This window comes from Alexandromys fortis, unplaced genomic scaffold, assembly GCF_014885135.2.
Source record: "Alexandromys fortis isolate MF-2015 unplaced genomic scaffold, M_Fortis_MF-2015_v1.1 scaffold_0, whole genome shotgun sequence".
Lineage (NCBI taxonomy): Eukaryota > Metazoa > Chordata > Mammalia > Rodentia > Cricetidae > Alexandromys > Alexandromys fortis.
Genome location: NW_026067949.1, coordinates 40842958 through 40861939, shown reverse-complemented (window position 1 = coordinate 40861939; position 18982 = coordinate 40842958). Strand labels below are relative to the sequence as shown.

At 41.9% G+C, this 18982-nt stretch overlaps 1 protein-coding gene across 1 annotated transcript; it reads right to left on the bottom strand.

Moving 5' to 3' along the window:
* Positions 1–331: 331 nt before the first annotated feature.
* Dck (deoxycytidine kinase) lies at positions 332–18775 on the bottom strand. Its single transcript, XM_050150270.1, has 7 exons — positions 18409–18775; positions 13795–13910; positions 9147–9340; positions 8110–8257; positions 5693–5808; positions 4077–4167; positions 332–1430 (listed from the first exon to the last, which is right to left on the bottom strand). The coding sequence occupies exons 1-7, from the start codon at positions 18497–18499 to the stop codon at positions 1404–1406; spliced, it is 783 nt and encodes a 260-aa protein (XP_050006227.1). The 5' UTR covers positions 18500–18775; the 3' UTR covers positions 332–1403.
* Between the last annotated feature and the right edge of the window lie 207 nt (positions 18776–18982).

Here is an 18982-nt window from a genome sequence, read left to right as displayed (position 1 = left end):
TAGAAAAACTACAAAGCAAACTATGAAGCGAAGTTGTGATCACAACAGTCTCCCAGCAGAAGTGTGTGACTTTGATCTTAGTTGGCCTGGCAGGAGCAGACTGGATAGCTGGAACGCTCCACTGTCTACCTCTGTGTCTTACCATGTATAAAGGTAGAGAGACTAATTATCAATACAGGGCCAATGCAAAACTTGTCATTATGTTCTATCACCATTTTACATAAAGACGGAAAGAAACAGGAAAAACTATACTTGTATCTCAAGTGATTTCAAGAAAATCAGAGCCAGGTGTGGTGTTGTGTGGTGTTGCGCGTCTTTAATTCCAGCATCNGGGGGGGGGGGGGGGGGGGAGCCAGAGGACAAGGCTTGCAGAGACAGAGGTGGGTGGAGTTCAAGCTGTGAAGAGACTTTGCCTCAAAAAACAAACAAACAAAAAAACAAAAGCAAAACATAATTTAAACAAGCATTTAAACTATAGTAATCCAAGAAAAGCAGTAACTAATTTCATTAAGATTTATACTCCATGTAATAAATGTCTTAGCTACCTTTTAAATATAAAAAGATTTCTTCCAAAATTTATGTTCACAAAAAAAAAATAAGAGAAAAAAGTACTCATCACGGATGAAGAAACACGCAAAAATTAAATGATTTATAAAGTAATTACACCATTACCACACTGGGAACAGAATTCAACCTCTTTCTCTACAAATGCACCACAGACTCATGAATAAACATCAACGAGGTGATGATCACACGGTCTTATTGTCAACTTTAAGTGGAGCGGAAGGAGAGGTAGTTGATAAAAACACTACAGGGCTGAGACAGTTCACTGTAGAAAGGTTCCCTAGCATGAATGAGACCCTGGGTTTAATGTCCAGCACCACCAAAGGGAACAAGATGAAAAACAAAACACACACTTCAAACAAATCCCTGTTCTAGGGATTCCCCAAACTACGCCGTTCAGCGGGTAATAGCTATGCTGACTTACAAGTATGTACGCCCTCTAGATGTAAAACTAGAAGTGAGAGAACAATGAAAACATGTCTACCTGCTCAGGATAACAACCGGGAAGAAAGGAGGCGGGGCCTTTCCTAACAGTGACTCAGTCACTTCACTGGTTCTGAGAACATCTACCTCCAGACTTCCTGGTGTGAGAGAACACCTCGGACTCAAAACTGAGGAAGGAAGTGGAGGAAGAAAGGGAGTAAAGGGGGGACATAACGTTTTACAGGGGATTCTGAATATTAAATAAAATATATATACAAAGAAAAGGTTGTTCTCCTTAAAACGAAACTGGTTTAAAAACGTGACTCCTATGAAGACCTTCGTATGAAATCAAGCTACGAGGACACGCAGACGGAAGCTTCTGGAGACAATTCTGTTGCCTGCAGTCTTCCGTTCAATCACAAAGTACTCAAAAACTCTTTCACCTGAGGAAGGAAAAACAAATTAATATAATTCCTTCAATTAATTTGATATCTAACATTTATCTTCATCTACAGAAAAGTCGAACACACCAATTATATAAATAACCATCACAATACCACAGCGCTTATTTTTGAAACAAATACTGAGTATTTCAATAGTAGGGTAAACAGTCTAAAATCATTAATTAATTTACATTTAAAACTTACATAACTAAAAAAGATTGATACAATTTAAAAGACCTCTAATTTTATGCACACTCTCTCTTATATATATATATACAATATAACTATATATATAATTTATATATATATAAATAAAACTATCTATATAGCCCTGGCTGTCCTAAAACTAGTTCTGTAGTCCAGACTGCTCTTGAACTCACAGAGATCCACCTGCCTCTACTTCCCAAGTGCTGGCATTAAAGACGTGTGCCACCACCTCTGGGCTATGGTCTCTGTATTTTTAAATAATGTAGATCAATGATACGTACAGTCTTAACACTGATATTTAAAAGAGATTAAACACCTTTGCAATTCTGTAATTACAAATCTGTAATATTAAGGATAGAATTTATTTTTATTTTTTATGTGTGAACATTTTGCCTGCATGCATGTCTAGGTACCATGTGCATGCCTGGTGCCTAGAAAGAGAAGATGGCATCAGATTCCCAGAAACTGGAGTTACAACCAGTTGCCAGACAGCACGAGGTGCTGGGGATCCTACTCCTTTGAAGAGCCAAGGCATACATTTCTAGAATGTCAGTGTACGGGCAACGCTACATAAGTTCTGAAGAAACCTAGCCGACAGATGAGACTATAATGCAAGACTGTAATTCTCCACTCTAGACTATACAATTCTCCTTAAAAGATAAAGGTTGTTAAGGCTGGAGAGATGGCTCAGCGGTTAAGAGCACTGCTTGTTCTTCCAGAGGTCCTGAGTTCTATTCCCAGCAACCACGTGATGGCTCAGAACCATCTGTAATGAGATCTGGTGCTGTCTTCTGGCCTGCAGGCATACATGTGGACAGAACACTGTATACATAATATATAAATCTTAAAATAAATAAATAAATGAAGATTGCTGCCTTTGAAAAGTACCCTCCCCCAAATCCCAGGATTATTAATTTAAAAAAAATGTGACATTTTCCAGGTCTAAGAAAGGAAGTGTTTACTTAAAGCTAAGAAATGTGGCACTGGAGAGATGACTGTTGTTTACGAGAAGTTGCTGCTCTTGCAGAGGACCCAGGTTTGACTCCCAGCACCCACAGGACAGCCCACTACCACCTGTAAAGCCATTTCTAGGGGATATGACTCTCCTGGCCTCCTGGAGCACTGCACACATGTGGTACACTGCACACATGTGGTGCACTTACATACTTACGGACACAACATTAAAAAATAAATTGAAGTTTAAAATAATAGGGACTAGAAATTGGCTCAGTGGTTAAGAGCCCGGGCTGCCTTCCAGAGGTCCTGGGTTCAATTCTTAGCCCCCACACAGTGGCTCACTGGGATCCAATGCCCCCTTCTGGTGTGCAGATACATATACAGGCAAAATACCCAAATACATAAAAATACATAAATCTTTAAAAAAAGGGCTTTTAAATAATAAAATTAAAGTGGTTTTACAGATTTAGTTAAATTTGTACTTATTATACTGCTGCTAATTTTAATAGTGTCATATTTTAATTCTACCTTATATTTTAATATCATAAATAGTAACTAACTTGAATTTTCTACATATGTATTACTTAAATGAAAAGGTTACCAACCATACACAGCAATATTTTTCAAATGTTGAGGTTTTCCCCTTTGAGATATAGTCAATATTTTATTTTAGGAAACAGCCAGCTATTTCATGAGAAAAAAACAAAGAGAAATAGACCCCAAATTTCTTTCAAAACTAAACAAAAAAAAACAAAATGTTTTTTTCCTAGACATGAGATGACTAAGTTAATGGTAGATAAGGATTTATTATACAATTCTATTATTACCTTAATATTCTTCAGTAAGTCTCTCCCTTATATGTATAAATTACATTACTCATTTAGACAATGATCAACTCTCAATTTTCTGGAGGTTAAATTAACCTCTGTTAAAATAATGACTCAAGGATTAGAATAAGGCCAACTCATCCTTGACATGGTCTCCAACAAATAGATAAACTAACATTGCTTAATCTCCAAACATCAGCTAAAAATGAATGAGAGTATATCCTACGACTTTAAATGCCCTCCATACTGGATTCCCTGAAAAAGATAAACTAATTTTAAGTAGTTTATATATTGCTGATGTGCAACGGAAAAATGGGACAAAGCAGGAGAAAAGGATGAGAAAAAACACAGTGCTTCAAAGACAGACCCCTGCCCTCTTTTTCAAGAGAGGGTTTCTCTGCAGCTTTGGAGCCTGTCCCATAACAGTCCTAGCTGTTCAGGCATCTGCTTTGTAGACCAGGCTGGCCTCGAACTCACAGAGATCCACCTGCCTCTGCCTTCTGAGTGCTGGGGTGAAAAGGCATGCGCCACCACCCCCCCGGCTAGACCCCGAGCCCCTCTTAATGTACTTTTATAGAAGCTTTCCTGTAGGCAGCTGTTTTCACAAATATAGCTGTCTTAGACAAAACAAACACAAGGTTTTTTCTAAACAGACCTTCTCAACCAGGCTTTCATGCTTGTCTTTAAAGTCTTCATTGACATCCAGTGTGAGGATAGGCACCTCTTGAAGATAATCAAAGTCGGTTCTGTTTAAAAAGAAAGACAAACAACATCAGAAAAGCACTAAAGCCAGGAAAATAATATTAACAACTAACTCATATTCAAAAGTGCAAATATTGTCACTCATGCTGGACTAAAGTTACCCTGCAGGGAAGCGGCTGGCAGTCTCCTCTTTACAGTAGATTTGCTACCATGTGTACAATGATCTCAGCTACAGAATATGTAAAACCAGGCATATATGTATAACATTCCTCAAGAACCAAAATCACGAGAAAGGTCTTATATTCTAGCTACTGGTGTAGAGCAGTTGTCGAGTGCTTGCCTAGCGTGGCCAAGGCACTGAGGGCTCCATTCCCAGCACTGCGGAAAACTAAACTCAGGAAAGCCATTCAGAGCCTCAGGCGCTATGCAGTTACACACTGCCCAAGAGCTGACTCGGACAAAGTCGATGCCTCAAGTCCTGGCTGAAGACACAGCTTAAAACTACATCCCAGTAGCTTCCCCCGGCCATGTGGGATGCATTCCAGGATTCCCTGTAAGACTGAGATCACGGTAACATCTACGCTATATGCACTGTTTTTTCTTACACATAACATATACATATAACTCTAACACTATTTCTACCTTAAAACTGCCTTTTCCTTTCCCTGAACTGAGAGTGTTCCCCTTTCCATTTAAAACACATCACAGCTTCTCTCTGGTTTAAGGTTGCCAATATCCCTCAGGACTCTAGTATTTCAGAAGCATTACTGAGTAAGAGAAGGGATACTTGGTTATAAGCACTATCGTATGTGACAATCTCAGAACAGAACAGTTACTAAATGACTATCGAGCACATCCTGTGCGTGCTTAGACAAGCTGGACAGAGAGACAGCTCCTATCCTGGGCACTTCTGAGTGGAACCGGACGGAGCCGGCCAGCAGAGTGTTTCAACCCTACTGGGGATGGACGGCAGTGTCGTCCAGTATGGCCTCAGGCAACTGTACAGCCGCAGTCTCTCCACAGCCGCAGTCTCCCAGGAGACAGGATTACAGCAAGACACTGCCAGTTTAGCAAGCAACTTTAAATCCATGAATTCTCTCTGAAATTTCACATTTAATATTTTTGAATTTAGGCTAATAATGTATAACTGGAAGTAAAAAGTTAAAACAGATACAACATCAGACAGACTATGCTGCCTTAAAATTATTCCTGAGTTTATCTTAGTAACATACACAGACAGAGGCTTATTTTATCACTTAAAGTAAAAATACCAATAGAAGATACTAGTTACAAAAATCTTCAAACAAGTGACTTAACTATGAATACATGAGTAAAAATAAAGATTTAGTTGGGCAGTGGTAGCACACACGTTTAATCCCAGCACCCAGAGGCAGAGGCAGGCAGATCTCTGAGTTCGAGGCCAGCCTGGTCTACAGAGTGAGTTCAGGACAGCCAGGGCTACACAGAAAATACCCAGTCTTGAAAAAACAGTTCTTCACCTCGCCCATCCCCTAGACTAAACTCCGACAAAGGGAAGCACAGTGAACAGCAAACATAAGAAGGCCTTACTTCAGAGTTCGATGAAGGAGCCAGCTCTCGTGTTTATAGTGAAGTTTCTCTAAGTATTCAAGAAGGATGCCTTGTTCTTCGTTTCTTCCCCGTAAATGTATTCTATTTAAGCATTTCTAAAAGTAAGCAAAAGAAAATTTTGAGCAATGATTTGTGTCTACTACTGTGAAAATTTCCTTTCTGCTGTCTTCACGTTAGCCAAAACCCTGTATCTGTATTTCTTCTGTAAAGTCGGTATAGCTCATTTTTCCCTTTACGTGTTATTTTAGTCAGAAGATAGTTTTCAATTAGGCTGAACTTTGAAAAATAAATCAGTATACACATATGAAACACACTAATTAGTATTATAAAAGGAGGGAGGGGGCTGAAGACCATTAAATATCTACCTACATTTTTTTTTTTTAAGAAAACAATCAGAGTGTGTCAATCTATCCATCTTAATTGGCCATTAAGCAAATGTGTTTGGCCGGACTCCACCCCTGTAAGAGCGGTGCGTCCCTGGATGGACGCTCTGAACCACCAGAACCTAAAAGAACACGGGGTCCTTTCTACCTGCCTTCTATCTGTATGAGCAAGGTGGCCACAGCCACCAAGGCTTTTCAGCACTTGAAGCATGGCTAATGTGGTGACCAAAGAAACGAATTTTCAAACTTTACATATAAATGTGTGTGTGTGTGTGTGTGTATATATATATATATATATATATATATACATTTATATATATATTTAATAATCATAAGCTTAAATAGTCACATTTGACTGTGTGACTCTAAATCATTTTTCTCTAACAGGATATATATATAAAGGAAATTCCACACAATTTGTGGGAGCTCATCAACACCCAGATATAAAACCACCACACTGTGCTCTGTGGTGAAGCACCTGTCTACAATGCTCAGTATCCCGAGTTCAATCCCCAGCGCTGCAGAAGAAAAAAAGGAACAAGTAACATTCACCAGACTACAGCAGCCCGTGAACTGTGACACAGTCTGCTAAAAAAAAATCCTTTTTCCAATCATTTTCAATTAAAAGATACAAATGAGCCCAGTGTGGTCACATATGCCCTTTAGTCCCCACACCCAGGAGGCAGAGGCCAGCCTGGTCTACATAGTGAGTTCCAGGACAGGCAGGATGACATAAAGAGCTTGTCTCAGAACATAAAAACCGGTCATAAACGAGGGCTTGGGAATACAGCCGTCAGTAAGCGCTGACCGCACCAGCACACGGACCTGTGCCAGATCCCGGCACACACAAAATCTTGGAGAGGCAGAAGCAGCACATCCCCTGGTCGCTGGCCAGCCACTTCAGGTTGAGAGACCTCGTCTCAAAAATAAGGGGCTGGGACACGGTAGGCTATCCAATCCCAAGCAGCCAGCCCCAAACACACACTCATGGGAGCAAGTTATACATTTTATAAAATTTTATAAAGTTATAAAAGCATATTATAAATGTATATACACATACACATGTAACAATAATAATTAAAAACTTAAAAGGTCATGGTTTTGGAAGTGAGGACATGGGAGAATTTGGAAGAAGGAAGGGGAAAAGGAAACCGAATACTTACCTATGAAATTCCCACTGGCCAGTCAGTCTACCTGACTGGACCTTTCTGGACTCATGTAATATAATACAGAAATAGAAAATGAATTTACCTAATAAAAGGTGTATTTCTTGGGGAGTTCTCTTCGTCGAAAACAACAAGATGTCTAAATCTCTTTGAAGCGTGCCACTATTTCTTTGTACCAATTCACAAGTAACCATAAAATGTTTCTTAGAGTGGCCCTCCAATGGCTGTAGTATTCAGAAAGCAAGCATTTGTGAAGTTTCCACTATGTCCCCAGACCTTCTACCGGCCCTAGAAATGCAACAATAGCTAAAACAGCTCTCCTAAGTCCCACTTAATCACGTTTATATTTTAGAAGTTGCTTTGACAAGTCTCTTATTCTAGCTCTGATGGGACAAGAAGCTGAGTTAGGAATTAAGATTTAGATAAACAAAAGGATTGGTGAAGAACAGAGAAAACTAATCTTGATTTGCCGCGTCTGGACTTCTAGTTTGCTGAGAAAATCTATACTGCTCTGAGTTTCCAGGTTAGGAGCGAGAGAGTTGATTTTATTTATTTATTTTTAACTTTATGTCTCTGAGTGCTGGCTGTATGTATGTCTGGCCACCTCACATGTGTAATGCCCTTAGGAGCCAGAAGAGGGCATCAGAGTCCCTGGAACTGGAGATGATTGTGAGCCATCCTGTGGAGGCTGGGAATTAAACTTCGGATCTCAGGAAATACATATACACACAGCTCTCTTAACCACTGAGACATCTCCCCAGCTTGGAAGTCGTCACTTCTACATCCGTCTTGTGATTTCTGTTACTTCAGAATTTCAGTGGCACAAGCAAATGTTTATTGGTCTCACCTCTGGAGTAGCTCGAAGATAAATGATTCCATCCAGCTCCAGACTTTGCCCAAACTGGCTATTCATCCAATCATGCCAGTCCTGATATATCGTCCACTCTGTTTCGTTCATGCAGTCAGATTCATACAAATTAGATGTGAAAATATACCTGAAAGAGAATCTCCGTCAGCATGCACATCCTTCAAACACATAGATACCAATGATGACAGAGGAAATGGGTGCAAAACACACCCCTAAGTCCTGTGGAAAACCTACACAAAATGTCTTTCTAAGTACTGGAAATGGGCTCTTTCCCAGTAGCTCTCAAAATGCTGAATAATGATCCCTGGAGGTCCCCAAGCTCCTTCCAGGTCTATGAGTCGCCATCTTACTTCACACACTACTATACCTCAACCAAAATACATATACACAAATATAAATATACAAGCATGGATAAAAACCCAGTTTTATTAATTCAGACTATTAAAGAGCTACAAAAAAAATGTAAAGCAATACTACTCCTTTCACTATATTTTTGTTCTAAATCAGAAGTTTTCTATATTAATAAAGAGTATGTTTACTATTGATTCTTTCATTTTATATTTTGTATATTGATTGTATACTGATTCTTAATCTTAATTTCTAATATGGGTATCAAATAACAAAACTTTTTAGACTACTTTACAGTTAAAAAAAAAAGGGATCCAGAGACCAAAAACTTTAAGGGCCTCTATTCTGATAATTAAGGAGGTCAAAAGGCAGAGTAATTCTAAAACGCCTTTAGAAATTTTTAATTTTGATCTCCTTTTTCTAGGCAAGAGTCTAGGATATAAACCCAGATATACTCAGAACAGATGAGAATTCTAAGGGGTTGGGGGGAAAGGGGGCTCTGTCATAACACCATTAGCACCTCAATCAACGCTAACGCTGCTGTTTTTCAAGGTCGTCTTCTATCTAAAACCTCCAGCTCAGCCTCCAATTTGACTACCAGGAAATGAGAAAAAAAGGAAGTGTCTAGGTATAAACTCCAAAGAGCCAAATATAAGCCATTTGCATACCTGTCACTATACACAGATCGCTCAAAAAATAACACGGGTTTCTCTGCATCTTTGAGCTTGCCATTGAGGGCGGCAAGCTGAGCTCGGATCCGGCTGAGGCAGGCATAGGACTGGAAGGTGAAGGACCACCGTTCAGGCTTCTCGTACATCATCTGAAGAACATTCCCACCACTTTTCTGAGATGTTGTCAGTTCCTAAATTGGCAAAAGAGGTGAACAAACAGAGAAATAAGGCTGCCAACAGGGTGACTTTAACTTCTTTGTTTTGTCTTGTTTTCTGAGACAGGGCCTCACTATGTAGCTCTGACTGCCCTAAACTCAGGATACAGATCAAGCTGTCCTTGCAAGTCACCTCCTGCCTCTGCCTCACAAATGTTAGGATTAAAGAGACGAGCCACCATGTCCCTGGCTATTTTGACTTTTTAAGAGGTTCAAAAAGAGAAAATGGGGGGAAGGGTCCCGGAGAGCAGGCTCTATGATGAAGAGCACCTCTGCTCTTGGAGAGGACAAAGATTTGGCTCCAGCATCCATGTAGAGGTGGAAAAACCGTAATTGCGATTCCGGAAGATCTGATACCCTCTTCTGGCCTCATGGGCACAGCACCACAATACAGAGATATATACAGGCAAAAGGCCACACAAAATAAATCTTTAAAAAAATTTTCATAAATAATTATTAGCAAAATCAAAACATTAAATTCCTTCTCCTCACTCTTTTCTTACCTGATATCTAAAATAACTCTTTCTCACAAGTGACTAACGACCTACAGAAAAAAATGCCAATACTTAAAAGCTAAATAAAAATATTTGATTTATACATTCTTTTTTAAAATAGAAAAGATAGAGAATATTGTACTCCTATTGCCTTCTCAGAATAATCAGCTTTGGGCCTGGCAAGGTCAGAGGAAGTGCTGGCCACTCAAGCCCGATGACAACAGGTTGATCCCTGGAACCCACACAAAGGTAGAAGAACAGCAACTACAAAAGTCTGTCCTCTGATTTCCACGTATACCCACACACAAGCACAGATAGAAACAAACAAAATTTTTAAAAAATCATCTACATGGGGGCTGGGGCAACAAGTCATTGGCTAAGGGCATTTACTCCTCTTGCACAGGACTCCGGTTCAGTTCCCAGCACCCACGTGGTAGCTACTGTAACTCCCGTTTCAAGAAATCTGACGCCCTCTTCTGATCTCTGCAGGCACCACGCACACATGCATATAAAAACGCAGGTGAAACACACATACTCTTAAAAAAGTAAACAAATCTCTAAAAAAAAATCAGCTACAGCTAAGTTACACACGTGTCTCTCAGGTGAGACACATATACCCCCAGTTAATCAGCTTCCAACGGTCCCCGATTGCCTAACAGATCAAACTTAACGGTGCTCTTCCACTTACAATGGGATTCTGTCCTTAGAAATCAGTCCCGAACTGAAATTATGGAAGAGCAAAATGCATCAAAGCTTAAAAAGACAGTACACAACAGGAAACCTCTAATTGTTTTGAGCCACTGTGATTTCACTGCTGGTGTCTACCACAAGAGAGTATCACATCTCTATGAGTTCGAGGCCAACCTGGTCTACAGAGAGTTCTAGGACAGTCAGGGATACACAGAGAAACCCTGTCTCAGGGAGGAAAAAGAAGGAAGCAACTAAATAAAAGCTTTGAGACTACATCATGCATATCAGCAAAGAGAGTAAACTGCTGTTTTAAGTGAGCCTGCAAAACAGAGACTAATAACAATCATCTGTTGGTTCTCAAAATCATTTCGCCAGAATTTAGGGAATGAAAAAGAACACCATGTAATCTCTGTACTTGACTATGTCTTATTCTGACAGACTGGAGGTAGACGGTTGGTAGCACAGTAACACTTCAGCCACTAGATGGCAGGTATAAAAAACCCACTAAACCCACAGCTACAGCCAAGTAAGTTAAGCATACAGATGCAAGAGAGGAAGGCTCTAATGCCCAGTTCTTCCAACTCCACAACCTCCAGGAAGCAAAACAAGATCCAAAGGAGGACTGGTGGTTAGGTCTCCACACAGTCCACTCCTCGGTGATGACAGGATTCTATGACAGCAGAGTTTCAGAGACTGGGTGATTCATATTCTAACTACAAAGAACAGATCAAGAGTGAGTTGGAGAAGGGCTGGATGAAGAATTAAAGTCATTTCACTTGCGTTGCTTTGTGTGGTGCTAAGGCTGAAACCCAGGGCCTTGGGCACGCTAGGTAAGCAACCCACTGTTGTACTATATCCTAGCTCTGAACCCCATTTTTTGGAGTCTAAAATTTGTGGAGGACAGGATGAGTAGAGACAATATACAAAAGTACAGAGAAGCCATCCACCTACTTAATGCTTCATGTTTCATAAAATACTGTTCCCCATATTTTCTGAACCCTACTTAAAGCACAGAAGACCATAGCTTCTAACACACAAAACTTAAGAAAATGAATTCCATATGTGGATAAGTCCCTTTAAGGTTTAGTACTTGATATTCAAAGGATTGGGATAGATTTAGTTGTGCCCCCAGCCTAAAATTAACTATTCTTCGCAAATAAAAGTGTGAGAAATAGGGCTGGAGAGATGGTTCAGCGGTTAAGAGCATTGCTTGCTCTTCCAAAGGTCCTGAGTTCAATTCCCAGCAACCACATGGTGGCTCACAACCATCTATAATGAGGTCTGGTGCGCTCTTCTGGCCTTCAGGCATACAGACAGACAGAATATTGTATACATAATAAATAAATAAATATTTTTAAAAAAGTGTGAGAAATATGTTTAGTTATCAAAACCTTATATCTAAAAGATGAGAGAGAGAGAGAAACAGAGAGAGAGAGAGAGAGAAGAAAATTCACAAATATCCCTGTGTGGGCTAGTTTTGTGTCAACTTGACAGAAGTTACAGTCATCTGCAAGGAGGGAACCTCAATTTAGATAAGGCCCCCATTAAATCTGGTTATAGGCAAGCCAGCAGGGTGTTGTCTTAATTAGTGATTGATGGGTGAGGATCAAGTCCACTGTGGGTGGGGCCACCCTGGGCTGCTGGTCCTGGGTGGAGGGAGCCCTTAAGCAGCACCCCTCCTCCAGGTTCCCACCCTGACTTTCTTAGGTGATGAACTGTGATGTGGAAGTCTAAGCCAATAAACTCCTCCTCTCAAAGTTGCTCCTGGTCGTGGTGTTCCATGACAGCAACAGTCCCCGCAGTTAAGACAACCCACAAAGGCTGTATGTAGCTTCCTGCTACTCATTGCCTTCCATATGCCCAATAATTCCCAGCAGAAACCCCCATACCAATAGCTCTCCCCGCCTTTTTGTCAAGTGTTTTCAGACTGAACAAGCTTCTGGCAGACCCGTCCAACTTCTCTACTTTCAATTTCGTTTCTCCAGAAATGAAAATGCTTAGGAACCATTACCACACACAGCCTCTAGGAAAAAAGGAAACTGAAGTCTTTATCCCCCTATTTTCTCATTTGCAATGCTGTACTGAAAAGGGCTAGAAAACTGAACCGTTCAGAATGAAAGCTTGTGGAGAAAGGAGTTCGACTCCGAGTAACTAGGAGAAGGGGTTTTTAAAGGAAGAAACCACAGCCCAGTAATCCTAAAGGAGTAGGAAGGGCGTCACAGAATTCCGAAAATACCAGTGATGATCACAAGGGGGCAATTCCTGATTATACTTAAGATTACAATCTAACTTTATCTTTAACTAGTTCCTGAAACTGAACCGGCTAATCCTAGATTTCTGATTCTTCTCTCCCTGCTTAGACTTTTTTGCATAGGACAGGGAAATAAGATAGAAATGGATTTCCAGGGGCTGGAGAGATGGCTCAGTGGTTAAAAGCATTGACTGCTCTTCCAGAGGTCCTGAGTTCAATTCCCAGCAACCATATGGTGGCTCACAATTATCGGTAATAAGATCTGGTGCCAACTTCTGTCTGCAGGGACACTTGCAGGCAGACCATTGTATACATAATAAATAAATCTTTAAAAAAAAAAAAAAGAAATGGATTTCCAATGACAAAGGTCTGAAAAGATTAATAAAATCCAATTACTGGAGGTTTTGGTTTTCTTACATGTTTTCACTTAAATTATAAAAAAAAAAAATCACTCAAAAATTTATTTGTAATTAGATTTTTAAATTACTTCAACTTTTTTGTTTTTTGAGACAGGGTTTCTCTGTGTAACAGCTCTGGCTGTCCTAGAACTAGCTCTAAAGACCAGGCTGGCCTCAAACTCACAGACCCACCTGCCTCTGCCTCCCGAGTGCTGGGATTAAAGGTGAGCACCATCACTACCAGCTGCTTTAAGCTTTTGAACTTTCATAAATCTTAAACTGTGATGTAATAGTACCTAAATCTTAAATGCACAGCTAGACTTGAAGGTGGTTACAGGAAAGGTGGGGGGAGGGCGGGAAACAAAACACTGCTTCCCTAACCTAAAGGATTTTTAATTTTTTTTTTTTTAATGTGAACGGGTGATTTCTCCGAATGTATGTCTGTGCACTGAATATGTTCTTGGTACCCACGGAGGTCAGAAGAAGGTATCAGAACCCCGGAACTGGAGTTACAGACAATTCTGAGCTACTCTATGGGTGCTGGGAACTGTACCACCGTCAGTCCCTAAAGAATTTTTATTGTATTCACTTAAATACCTCAAACTCATCTTGCGTATTCTGAACGTTGCACCACTTGGCAACAGGTTCAGGCACCACTTCCCAGTCCTCACAGACTTGCTTCAGGATATTCACGAACGTGGACTTCCCAGCAGCTGTCACAAAAAAGAACAGACAAAACTAAGAAAAGGCGTTTGAAAAAGCAAACCTAACCAATGGTCATCAGCGTTTACAAGATTAAGAGTGAACGGTACATACGCAGAAACAGTAAGACCTTTTTCTGTACCTTTTTTATAAATGAAAGCTTAAAGACGGTCCCTAGCCAATTGTGCTGAGCAAATTTGTTATTATTTTTAGTTCACCAAAGGTAAGAAACAGAAAACTTGAAACCCTGGTTAAGTTTACTAAAGATATCATGACAAGAAAAAAACCATCTGCCTTCTGGGCTAGCTTTCTTTCCTCAGCCAAGCCCTTAGAAAGAGAACTTTCTGGAGTGGTAAAGCTTGACCCTCAGCCAGTTGTTGTGAACTTGACCAAGTCCCTGACCTCAGTTCCTCACAACCCAGGAAGACAAGATAGTACTAAAACTACCAGGATGCCCAGTAAATGACTTTCTCCTACCTCTGCTTTCTCAGTCTGAAGAGCTCGCTAAGAGTAGCCTGCACTTCAAACTCCCAATCCAGCAGGCTAAGTTAAAGAGAGTTTGAATTCTAGCCCAGCCTGGGCTCCATGATGAGACACATCTCAAAGAACAACCTACAGCTGGTATAACAGCACACACCTATAACCCCAGCACTTGGAAGGCTTAGGTAGGAGGATTGCTCTGAGTTCAAGTTCAAACTGGGCTACCGTGAGAGCAAGACCATGCTCCCCACAAAATTAAAAAGAGGAAAAGGAGGGTAGACACTCCAATACAACCAAAATAATTTACCAATAATAAAGAAACCAATAATAAAGAAACCAATTAAGAAATAACCGTACGATCCATGGGAAGATGCATCCAATGCTTAAGAGCTGGCGGCTATTACATCTGATCCTAATAAGCCTATGGCTATAGAAATTATTTTAAGTCTTGCAAAGCACTGCCTATGAGTAACAGCTGGAGAAGTCTGCCTCGATTTTATGGTTCCGTGCCCTCTATCAAACCCTTAGATAATAATAACAAAAAAGACAGCTTTACTCTTCCTGATCATTCACTAGTTTCTAAGGTACCCAGGAAAGAATAAGACAAAAATAGCTCATGTGTAATCAACATACTATAGTCATCATTTTCGTTATCAATGAGTCTGGACCTTGCGGCGCAGAGGGCGTAGCAATTCTTATAATGCCCACCACACCCTTTCTATCACCAAATGTGGGTATATAAGGCATCACTGACCAGTAATATTTTCTTCCTTCCTCTACCTTACACACACATACCTTACACACACATACCTTACACACACATACCTTACACACACATACCTTACACACACATACCTTACACACACATACCTTACACACACACACACACACAATATATATAGCTTCAGTATCTTCGCCAAGTGTCCTCTTCCTTATAAACGGGCTCAGGGTGGGCTCCAAGAACTTACCTTTGACTTGCAGAAGTACAGGCAAAACTCCAACACTATACAAGGCCAGAAGGGAATCAGGAAGGACCTTAGAGACTCATGCACAGATCAAGGAAAGGGGGGTCAATAAGGTGACAGGGTAGGTGAAGAACAGCATATCAAAGCGTATTAAATCCCATAAAGAGAAGAAATAAAGGCAAAGATAAACTGGGTGGCTATTTAGTTGAGGGGGAAACATGGGTGACCAAAATTCTGTGCGGAAAGGATAAGTTTATAGTTAGTAATGCATCTAGAGTTACAATTTAAATGGTCTTCGTTCATTGGCCCCGGAAAAAAAAAAAAAAAAAAAGAACATGATATCCAGGGTAGCCAAGAAACACACTGAAGTATCTCAAACCAGTCCAGAATCGAAAAGTACTTAAGGCTAAGATATCAAGCCTTCTTCTGACATCAATTACAACCACAAAGAGCTCACGGAGTTATACTTTAAAGTTGCAAATGTGAAATTTTACTTCAAGCTGAGTAATCAGTCAGTTGCAGTTCGCAAATAATCACTACCCAGTTCCTTCCTTAATGTCTGGGAGGAAGATCTGAGCTGGACAAAGCTTATAAGCTAACAGTCTATGAAGGCGAGCGACCACAACAGGCGAGAACACCAGTTACTAGTTTTCCAAGTCATGGGAAGAGAGGTGATGGCACAGGGTTTGGATGCTGTGCACTCAAAAGCAGGTAACCAGGCAGGTCAGGGCTGTACAGTGAAACCATCTCAAACAAAACACAAACAACAGTCATAGTTAACAAACGAATCCCTAACACTAAGCAATCATCACCACGCAATCATTCTGAACACAATGAAATGAGTCAATAGGGCCTCCATAAACCTAATCTATGCGAGTAACTCAGCAACACAGAACAAGAGAAAACAGGCTACACAACTAAAAATGACCAAACAATCTTCAAATTTTAGGAAGAACAGAATTACAAGGTAGTCTTCACAGATTGCACAATTTTTACATCATCAGGCTGTTTGGACCTGACAAATAAGTTAAGAGGGATATAAACAACCGTACGAAGCTACAGGGGCAAGAAGCAAGGGGTGACGCCTCCCTGCAGTAAAGATAACAAGTGGTTATCTTAGCGTGAATCATCTAAATGGCAGTCCCTCCAATACTTGCCAAATAATCAGAATCTTTTCTTCTGGTTGGTCAAAGACCTAGATGCTCAAGGGAAATCCCAATACTTGTAAGCAGCTTTTCCTAACCGTGTGCAAAGGCCGGGCCATTAACGTGCCGCTCTTTCCAGATCAGTAGGGAGGAGGTCAGGGAGGAATTGCAGGCACAGGTAACACCACTGCATCTGTATGCAGAAAAGCAGCTCTGCAAGCCGGTAAACAAGTTGCGGAGTGAGCCGTTCACAAGTGATTTCAGGGCTGAGAAGATTGAAGATGAATAGAGGCAGAGAGATCTCTAGGTGTACGCTGCCTGGGTTTGAGAGAAGGGAGATAGATATCCATTATGGTTCAGATCCCAGGGGTCGTCCACTGAAATCTACTTCAAAGATGACTTTATTGAAAACTTCCTCCTGCTGTTACATAGGGGCATCTTTATCCACTCAGAGGCTGTGTCTTGTCTTGCTGGTAAGCATGACATCTCAAAGAACTTTTAAGAAATACGGATCTCTTCCAGTTCGACCTGTGTCTAAGGATGGGGCAAGTAAAGCAAGGCCTCTGGTTTGTGTTTCAGCTCTGCCCTCGTGAAGGCATCCACACCTGCTTGCCTTCTTAAAGAGTGGGTGCTTTGAATGTGCTCCGAATGAGACCATCTGCGGCACACATCAACAGTCAGCACTCAACCTGCAGCCCCCAAACGACAGCCGTATCAAAACAGGAAACACCATTAGGTTTCCTGTGGTCGGAAGTGTAAAGGAATGGGAGATTCGTGTTCACCTTGCAAAATCGCATGCACGGTGTAGTTTATCCCAATTCGGGCAGAAATTCTAATGTCTCTGAGCCATACTCCATCCAGGGTCTACCTGAACGTGGGAAAGGGAGTAAAAAATTCCACACCATAAAATCAGTAAAAACGCCTTTCCTGCCGGGCGGTAGTGGCACACGCCTTTAATCCCAGCACTTGGGAGGCAGAGGCAGGCGGATCTCTGTGAGTTCGAGACCAGCCTGGTCTACAAGAGCTAGTTCCGGGACAGGCTCCAATGCCACAGAGAAACCCTGTCTCGAAAAACCAAAAAAAAAAAAAAAAAAAAAAAAGCCTTTCCTCGTATGCCTACCACAGTCTTAGGAATTGCTACCAACACCAACCCACAATGTCGACCACGGAGGAATACATGAGGTATAATACCATTTAGTGGAATATTATTTAACACCTTTTTTTTTAAGTACTACAGTGGGCCAGGCGCGGTGGTGCACTCTTTTAATTCCAGTTCTTGGGAGGCAGAAGCAGGCAAATCTCTGAGAGTTCAAGGCTCTACATAGTGAGTCCCAGGACAGTCAGGATTACTCAGAAAAAAAAAAAAAAAAAAAAAAAAAAAAAAAAAAAAAAAAAAAAAAAAAAAAAAAAAAAAAACCAAATTAAAAAAAAAGTATCATAGAAACAAAGCATGAGCGAATCATAAAAGCACTCTGGTAAACCGTACAAGACCAGACACTCTGGTTCTGCTTAGGACACTGCGGAAAAAAAAAAAACAAAATTTGCATGGAGTAAAAAGAAACAAGTCAGGGCTTGTACAGAGATGGGAAGGGAGAAAGCTTACTACAAAGAAGCACAAAGGGAACTGAAGGGGGAGGTCACGAAAATGTTCTCAATTTTGCGGCAAAACTGCAAGTTAGTGAAACCTACCGGAAAAGCACACCTAAAAAAGGGTGTCGTTTACCTAAGTTACCTCTCAAGACAAGCAGCATCCCCCTCCAACTGCGCCCCGGACCCTCGCGTTTGGAAGTTCCCAACAAAGAAGGTGCAGTGGCCCAGAGCGCGCCTCACAACGCCCCGGGAAGGCGCAGGGCCAGAGGAGCCACCGCGCGGCTGCGGAGTGAACGCCGACCACCGGCACCGGAGCGGGGTCGCCTTACCGATGTTCCCCTCGATGGCGATCTTCTTGATGCGTGTCCCCTCGGAGCTGGCGGAGGGAGAAGGGCAGAACCTCTTAGGCGGGGTGGTCATGCCTGCTCGCTCGCGACGGCTCGGGCTAAGGGACCTGCAGGAGTGCGGAGGAGCTGGGAGCTCGGGAGGCAGCGTCAAGCTCGCGCCGGCGGGACCCGCACTTTGACTTTGGCGCGCGGCGGCTGGGCGGGCCCGTGGAGCGGCCACGCCCTGGCGGCCCCGACTCCCACCCTCCACGCCTCTGCCTCCCCAGCCGGCGGCGCCGGGAGCGTGGCACCACCCGGCGAGCCGGGCACCCCGGGACGCGGAGGGCAGGGGCGGGCCTTGCGCTGCGAGCTCGTCGGAGGGTAGGGGCGGGGTTTGCACGGGGAGTCGCGGGGGTGGGGGCGGGGCTTTCGCGGTGAGCTCAGTCGGCCGCCGCAGGAGCTGGCCTTACAGCGTGAGCCTTCTCCCCTGCAGGCTGGGAGGTTTGAACTCTCGGGAAAGAAAAGTAGGAAGTAGAAAATTGAAGCCTCAGTGGGTGCCTCTACAGGAAGCGTGTAG